The sequence below is a fragment of the Eretmochelys imbricata genome, chromosome 5, assembly GCF_965152235.1.
Source record: "Eretmochelys imbricata isolate rEreImb1 chromosome 5, rEreImb1.hap1, whole genome shotgun sequence".
NCBI lineage: Eukaryota > Metazoa > Chordata > Testudines > Cheloniidae > Eretmochelys > Eretmochelys imbricata.
Window position 1 is genome coordinate 50,779,097 of NC_135576.1, and position 8,622 is coordinate 50,787,718.

General features: G+C 41.0%; 1 protein-coding gene across 1 annotated transcript; it reads left to right on the plus strand.

Moving 5' to 3' along the window:
- Positions 1-742: 742 nt before the first annotated feature.
- Positions 743-6,838, plus strand: SERF1B (small EDRK-rich factor 1B). Its single transcript, XM_077817094.1, has 3 exons — positions 743-897; positions 2,856-2,964; positions 6,654-6,838. Exons 1-3 carry the CDS (start codon positions 891-893, stop codon positions 6,724-6,726), a joined length of 189 nt encoding a protein of 62 aa, XP_077673220.1. The 5' UTR covers positions 743-890; the 3' UTR covers positions 6,727-6,838.
- The last annotated feature ends 1,784 nt before the right edge of the window (positions 6,839-8,622 follow it).

Below are 8,622 nucleotides of genomic sequence, written 5' to 3' on the forward strand. Positions count from 1 at the left end.
TAAATGTGATGTTAAAATATTGTTTTTCTCAAATTGTACAAAAATCACCTCCGATTAACTCTGAATTCCTGGCAATGAGTTCTCATTTAGCATGGGAGGACTGGACCTGGCACTGTAAGAGCACCATAATTTTCTACATTGCAAGACAAGTAAACATTGGGCACTTCCAGTTGACATTTTAGAGATTTACCATCACTCACCATTTTATCTTAACTATTGCAATATTTAGTGTGTTTTTTAAGTCCGAGTACCTGGAATTCTGTGATGATATGAAGAATCGCGGTTCTAATTTTTTTAAAAGCCTTCATGTTTGAAGAGAAATATTTGAAAACAGGACCCAAAGTGTTCCCTAAAAGGCTCAAAACATCTCTATTGGCTTTCTGGTTTTTGAGACCTTCGGGTGCATTGGGATTATATGTTCACGCTTTTTTATGCGACCAGGCAGGACAAAAACCTGCTTCCAAAACAGAAAAGTTGTGGCTTTCAGCTAGCACGTGACGTTACTGCCTCCTGGAATTTGGCGGAAGGGGTAGAAACCACACCAAATATCCTGAGACTCCGACACAGCCTAAGTATCCTGAGAACGCTGATCTCCACAACTCGAGGTCCATCAGAGCAACAGCAGCCTCGACATGCTGCTACCTGAGCATGCGCAATGTTAACGACCCCCCCCGCTCAAAGGCTCCGGCTAATTCTAATCTTGGTGGGGGTGGCTGGTGACGTCGGCATATTTGTGACATCACCTAGGCGTGTCATTATATAAGCCACGTCGGCTGGGAGCGCTGAGCGCTGAGGAGGCGACTGAAGAAGGTTCTGGCAACTGTGGGAGCGCTCGGGAGAAGTAGCTGCGGCTTAGGTTCTGTGCGTCCCGCCCGGCATATTGTCTCGCCATGGCCCGTGAGTATCAACCTGAAGTGGCTCTGCCGGCTCCGCGCGTTCGCTGGCCGCTGTCGGGCCTAGGTGATGGAGCGGCGGCGGCCAGCGAGCGCGCCCCCTTCTCGCCGGCTCTGGGTCGGGCCCGGTACGTGCATGAGGGTGGCTGGTCCTGGTAATTCAGGCTCCAGGCGCCTCTTTCTCGCTCCGGAGCCTCCCCGCCGAGCTGTGAAGGCCCCGGGGCCCGTGAGCCCCGCAGGCTGCGTCAGAGCTGGCGCCATAGTGGCCCCACCCAGCGTCTGACTGCAGGAGCGGCCGGGCCCGCGGCCTCCCTTTGGCCTCTAGGGTAAGCGGCGGTTGTGCGGGGCTCCCCCAGGAAGGGGCCTGGCGGGGGATTAACGCGGCGTCCGGGACTCGGGGATCTGTGGCGTTCGTAGTGCGACCTCGCGCCTTGATGACTCCATTTTCCGCCACGTACAACTGGGTATTTCTGGAGCGAAACCTCGGTGGCTGTAAACAAGGGGTCTGTTCACAGCCGGGTCCCCAACCGTGTCCCTAAAGCCAGCCTTAAAAACATGGGCAACTCGGAGCAAAGCAGCGTCTCCTGGGTAGTCTTTGCAGGGCTGTTTGTGATGCGCTGCTGATCAGTCAGGTCTGGCGCTCAACGTTCCATTGTTGGCTGTCAGGCTACAAATAAAATTCCCCCTAAATGGCCCCTGAGCATCTAATAGCGCCATACTTCTTACCACTGCCAGACTGTGCCCTCTTTTTTTACGTACATAACTAAAAAAAATCAAACATACTGTAGCAGTACTATGAGGTGTTGCAGGAATCCATATTGCTCAAAGTCAGGTGTGGGGGAGTACAATGTCACTTGACTATATTGATGGCAAAAAATTAACAGTGTTTGCAACGTCACAGTAGTAGTCAGACATTCATTACTACAGTTTTCTTAAACTCTAGAGCAACTTTTTCATTTCTCCTGGAAACAAGTTAATCTTCAGTATTACTGAAGTTGTCTGTTTTGTAGTTCAACTTGTGAGATGTTCTAAGTTGAGCTCAGAGTTTCTAAACATGCAGCTTAAATTCACTGTAGTGATCCAAGTTCAAGGAAGAATTGCATAATTAAGAACTAAACTTCCTCATGCAAATGCCCTCCAGCCTGAAAGGGAAGTTGCAGGCTTATGCAATCAGAGACACAGCTGTCTCAGTCTACTTATGAAGAGGTACTGTATAGTATGCATAACTTGAGGTCAAAAAGAGGCATGGATGATGTGTTCTGTACTCCCGTCATCCTCAAATCAAAAGTACGTGCTAATACGTGACAATGGGCATTGGTACATTCCTCCTTATCTATTGTAAAATAGTAATTGAAGTGGCAGAGCAGGCCTGGAGATCTTTCTGCTATACTGAGCAGTCCTAACTTTCATTATATAGTGAACTTCCAGGTTTAGAGTCCAGGGACATGTAAAACTTTAAATACATGATCATCAGACTACATACCTAAACTTTGATTATTCTCATTGGAAATAATTTTGTCAGTTTGTACATGTGGTGAAATCAACATTTACTGACACCAATAAAAATCTGATCCTTCCAAGCTTACTTGTAAGTTAGCCTGAACTGCTTATATTTGGCAGAACTTTTCCATGCCACATCTGCCTCAAACTGAAGTTCCTAGGAACACTTCAACAAAAAACATGTAGCTGTTTTTCAGAGCAAGGTTAGGGAAAAAATGTTAAATTCTCTTCACTGTTAAATTTGTGAAGCTCTAGCACCTCCTTGCTTTACACCAGACTTGCTGTTTTGCCTTGCAGAATTTCTCTCTTGGATCCAAACTTGGGGAGGAAAACCTCCATGGGTAGTTTTAGCAATGCTTTTTACTGGTTTTGGTCTTAAGGTACTAAATTACTGTTTGTGTACAAGAGTGGAGGTAAGGAAGTGGAAATTACAGCACATATATAAACTTGAATATTATGTAGGTGGGAACCAGCGTGAACTTGCCCGCCAGAAAAATCTGAAGAAAACCCAGGAGGTCCTCAAGGGGAAAAGGAAAGAGGATAGTTTGTCTGCGTCTCAGAGAAAACAAAGGTAAGCTCTAGTACACAGGTCTCAGAGAGGAGGGTGAGTGGTATTCTATAAGCTCTGCTCATGCAAATAAGCTGTACCTACTTGATACTAGTAGACTGTGATTATATTTTGAACATCTGCACATATTTTAGGTTACTCAGACTTGGCTTCCCCTCAGTATTTCTTGATCTTGAATCTGTCTTGGGTGGATGGGTGGGCCTCAAATGCCCTTCTGGGTTCTACTGTAGTCCTTGGTTTTGACCCCTTGTTAGGAGGAAAGTGGTAGTACCTCCCCAGCCATTCACTTGAGGTGCCAAAACGAAAACGTTCAGATTGAGCAGTTCTTCCCTCTTACATGCTTTGAGACTTTTTTTTAAAGAGTGTAGTTCATGGAGAGTAAATCAGCATACCAGCTCAGTCGAAACCGTGGATACTTTTCTTATCTAAACAAGGAATTAGCCATTTCAGTCTGAAAAGCAGCTTAACCTAGTAGAGGAGAGATTTGTTCATCTATAAATTGAGTATTGCCTCATTCACAGTGGGTCCACCTACCATTCATTTGAACTGAATACAAATGAAGGATTGTAAGATAAAACTAACAGGAAGAAAAACACCAGGGGAGCCTTTTTGTGAAGTGCATATCAAAGGTTTGCTTGAGTATAGTTGAGGGGACAGAAGGGATGCCCAGGCACCCTTCATTGGGGGAGTAAAAGGAGAGTGCTTTTGCTTCATGGGGGGAAAAAAGGGTCTTAACCAGGTTTGGCTGAAAATGCTGGACTACTTTGGGTGAGAGTTTCTAAAGAATAACTTACGCTTTCTAAAAAATAAATTTATTTTTATGGCTATCAAGCGATTAAAAAGTTAATTGCAATTAATCATGCTGTAAAACAATAATAGAATACTATTTATAAATATTTTTGGATGTTTTGCACACTTTTCAAATATTTATTTCAATTACAACATAGAATACAAAGTGTGTAGTACTCATTTTGTATTTTTTATTATAAATATTTGCACTGTAAAAAAGAGTGAATTGAAAAATACTTACTACAAGTCCTGTAGTGCAGTCTCTTTATCATGAAAGTTGAACTTACAGATGTAGAATTATGTACAAAAAATAACTGCATTCAAAAACAAAACAATGTTAAACTTTAGAGCTTACAAGTCCACTCAGTCCTACTTCTTGTTCAGCCAGTTGCTCAGACAGACAAGTTTGGTTACATTTGCAGGAGATAATGTCTGCTTCTTGTTTAGTGTCACCAGAAAGTGAACAGGCATTCGCATGGCACTGTTGTCGCTAGCGTTGCAAGATATTTACGCGCCAGATGCACTAAAAATTCATATGCCCCTTCATACTTCAACTACCACTCCAGAGGATGTGTCCATGCTGATGACTTGGTCTGCTCGATAACGACCCAAAGCAGTGCAGACCACCACATGTTCATTTTCATCATCTGAGTCAGATGCCATTGCAGAAGACTGATTTTCTATTTTGGTGGTTCAGGTTCTGTAGTCTCCGCATCAGAATGTTTCTCTTTTAAGACTTCTGAAAGCATGCTCCACACCCTGTCCCTCTCAGATTTTGGAAGGCACTTCAGATTCTTAAATCTTGGGTCAAGTGCTGTAGCTATCTTTAGAAATCTCACATTGGTACCTTCTTTACGTTTTGTCAAATCTGCTGTGAAAGTGTTCTTAAAATGAACAATATATGCTGGGTCATCACCCCAGACTGTTACAACATGAAATATATAGCCAAATGCGGGTAAAATAGAGCGGGGACATAAAATTCTTCCAAGGAGTACAGTCACAAATTTAATTAACGCACAATTTTATTTTAACAAGCATCATAAGCATGGAATCATGTCCTTCGGAATGGTGGCTGAAGCATGAAGGTGCATACGAACGTTTAGCATATCTGGCATGTAAACACCTTGCAGTGCTGGCTACAATAGTGCCATGCGTATGCCAGTTCTCACTTTCAGGTGACACTGTAAATAGGAAGCAGTATCTCCTGAAAATGGAAACAAACTTTTGTGTCTTAGCAATTGGCTTAACAAGAAGTAGGACTGAGTGGATTTGTAGACTCTTAAGTTTTACATTGTTTTGTTTTTTGAGTGCAGTTACGTAAGGGTTTTTTTGGTTACATTTTTAAGTTACGCTTTCACGATAGATTTCACTATAGTACTTGTATGAGGTGAATTGACAAATTTATCATTTTTACAGTGCAAATATTTGTAATACACTTTCTATTCTGTGTTGTAATAGAAACCTATATTTGAAAATATAGAAGAACATTTAATAAACTTCAATTGGTATTCTATTTAACAGTGCAATTAATCGCAGTTAATTTTTTAATTGCATGAGTTAACTGCAATTAATCAACAGCCCAGTTTTTGTTCTTTGTTTCCAATACTCTTACTGCCACTTTACTATAGTCTTTGATAAACGTTTTCTTGTTTTACTGTAGCTATATCTAAGTGCTGTGGTGTTAAGCAAAGTGATGTTCCTGAGTTGAATCTTAGAAGTTAGTGTGTACTGTTCCTTTGAGAATAGCAGTCCCGGTAATTCTGTAAGTGTTCAGTGGATTAGGGGTTGGACACTACAGGGAACATTCCCAAGTATTCAGGGACTGGGGTGTGCCTCTCTGTACCTGAACGGAGAGGAAGGTCTGCAGAGGCCTGGAAAATAGTGCTTGTGCTGCCAGGGGCTGTTGCCTTCAGGGAGATGATCCACAGCAGGCACAGACCAGACTATTTCATGCTAGTGGTGAGGTGCCTCACACTCCTGAGAACCCCTGGGGAAGCATCACACTAAACACAATCTGTACTTAAAAACGAAGATCCAAGCAACAAATTAAGTGTAAAGTCTGGTCACAACATGACTCAAGGCCACCACAGTGTTCTTGAATTATAAGACTTTAATATACTACCTTGTACTATAGAATTAACTATAAAGTGTGCAATCAGCCTTGAATTAAATAGCAACTGCCTCAAAATACACTTTCAAATTGAAATTGGTCCAGTAAATAGCTGTCTTCAGAGCCAGTCAAATTAGAGAGACATCCTCTTGACCTAAAGGTTACAGGTTGAAAGATGCTTTCCCTGTGTGTTACAACCAGGTAAAAAGCTGTCAGACTCCTGACTTTACTGAACATATGAGACAGGATTTATAACCTTTTTGTTGGGGCTTGATCTATATATAGCTCATTCATGTGACTGAGTATAATCTGTGGATTGGATTTTGGAATATCTATACCAAATAGCTTTGGTTTCCATTTTCTGCCGAGTATTGGCACTCTCAAAATTTGGTACCTCAAATGGGTTTAAATATTGGAGCTTGGATTCATCTACTGTATGCACTGTCGGCTGAAGTATCAGATTAGAACTTCAGTGCTACCTTGGAAATATCTATTCATCCAGGATGAATGTTGACAGGTACATAAAATATCAATAGTTCTTTCATGTAGTAAAATGCAGGCAAGTAGACTTGGTATCTGGGCTGGGCCTCTGCAGGGCTATCAATCTATTGTCCTGATCACTTTTAAGCTTAAATATTGATCCATTATATGCTGTTGCATGTGGTTTTGTTCCATTGGTTGAAAAGCAAGAATGGAAGTAACCTGTAGAAAGTAAGATGAAGCCTAATAGTAACAGTCAAGGAATATTTTCAGTAACTCACTATTTTTCTAACTAAATATCTGTCTTTTACAGAGACTCTGAAATCATGCAGCAAAAGCAGAAAGCAGCTAATGAGAAGAAGACTCTGCAGGCAGAAGCAAAATAAAGTGTGTGGCTGCATAAATAGCCTAAAATGTTACAGTACACCAAGTTATAGGGCCTAAAATATCACTTATTTGTAAAAGTGGCCTACCATTAAATGGCAAATGTTTATCTTATACTTGTAGACCTATTCAATTTGCACTTATTTAGAATTTTTGGTTCGTATAGGCTGAGTAAACCAAGACTTCATTAAGTTACCTAGAATACTTATTTCAAAAAAATTGCAAGCGCTCTTATAGGCATGCAAATAAGCCTAGTTTAAGTAATGGTAGCTATAGCTTAACTGCACCTTTCATTATTAACAATGTTGGCTTCACTGAATGGCTTGTGTGACTACACTATTAAAGCCACAATTAGACCAGTTTACCTTCTTTGTGACCCTTAAAGTATAACAATCATTCACAGTGGAACACTAATTTAAAAGCCCAATACCTTTGTACAATGTATTCAAACTTGTAAAGGTCTGAACTGTAAATCTCATTTTAAATTATTTTTACAATAAAATGTCGCATGAAGTATCGTTTAATCTGAAATGGGGTACAGTGGATAACCTTTTACTGGGCTTGAATTAAAAGAAATCTGCACTGTAAGACCAAGAAAATGAACTTTTCAAAACAGTAACTTTCAGAAGACTAAAATCTGGCATGACTTGTTCCATCTTGTCCTCTGGGAAAGATTATAGTATATTGGCTTGTAAACTTTTAGTTTAGCCTCACCAAGTTAAAACACTGTCTGGTTGGGAAGGGCGGCAACCTCATAACCACAGATCTATAGCCATAATTCCTTGACTTTTCTGAGCACCCTCAGCTGAAAGTCAAGGAGAACTACTCCTGCTCAGAAAAATCTGAACACTAACTCTTTCATTAAAATGAGATTAGTTTAGAAAAATCATGGGAGGACAATTAAAAAATTTTTAAACATGCATTTAACTGTCAATCCTCCATTTCTCTTTATATACATACAAAATGCTATGTACAATGAGGTAAATTGCCTTAGAGGGATTCCTTTCATAGGTAGGGCAGAGGCTGAGGGGGGCAGTGAACTGAGTGTAAGGTTAACTCTAGCGAACTAGCTTTTCTAGCGAGTAGGAAAGGTGGGTTTCAAGGAGTTTAAAGCTAGTTTTACCCATATATACATGCTGGGGGGGGTGCAAAATTATTCATTGTCATTCAGCTTTCACTGCTCCTATGTATGCCTCAAAAACTATGCAAACTCTAGTTTCCTTTTGATGCCTATGTAGTACACTAATAAATAGAAAGTAGTCTGAACTACCAGTTAGCCTAATTCCAAGTCTTGCTCTCTAGACAATCTGCCAGATCTTCTATTAAGGATAACTATCAATTTAAATGAAGCACAAGCTTGTCTGAAAGTGCTAGATCTGAAGAAACTCCCTCTTCCCTGCACGAATAGAAAGAAATGGCATGAGGAAGTTGCAGGTCCCAGTAACTTGTGGGAGGGGAGGGGGGAATTCTATGCCTCCACCTGATTGATAGAGTAATCTACAGGTGTTCTACCACTGTTCTTACATCTCTTCTAGGAGGCAATAAAAGAGATCAATAATTGGCCAAGAACTTGTGTTATCAAAGTAGTACAATAGTATCAACAAAAAGCTATAATCATGCCATCATCCTTGTACAGAGAAGTAGTGTTCTCTATGTTAATTCCAAAGTGCAAGAATGGTGTGCCATAAATATAAAGGGAAAGGTAACAACTTTTATGCATGCAGTAATATAAAATCCCTCTTAGCTAGAGGTACAGAATGCCCTTAATCAGTTCAATTAACAGAGTTGGCACCTGACCAGAAGAACCAATGGGGAAAGACAATACTTTCAAATCTTGGGGGGGGGGGGGGCTTTGTTTTTGTGCTGTGTGTGCTCTCTCTGGAGACAGAGAGAGACCA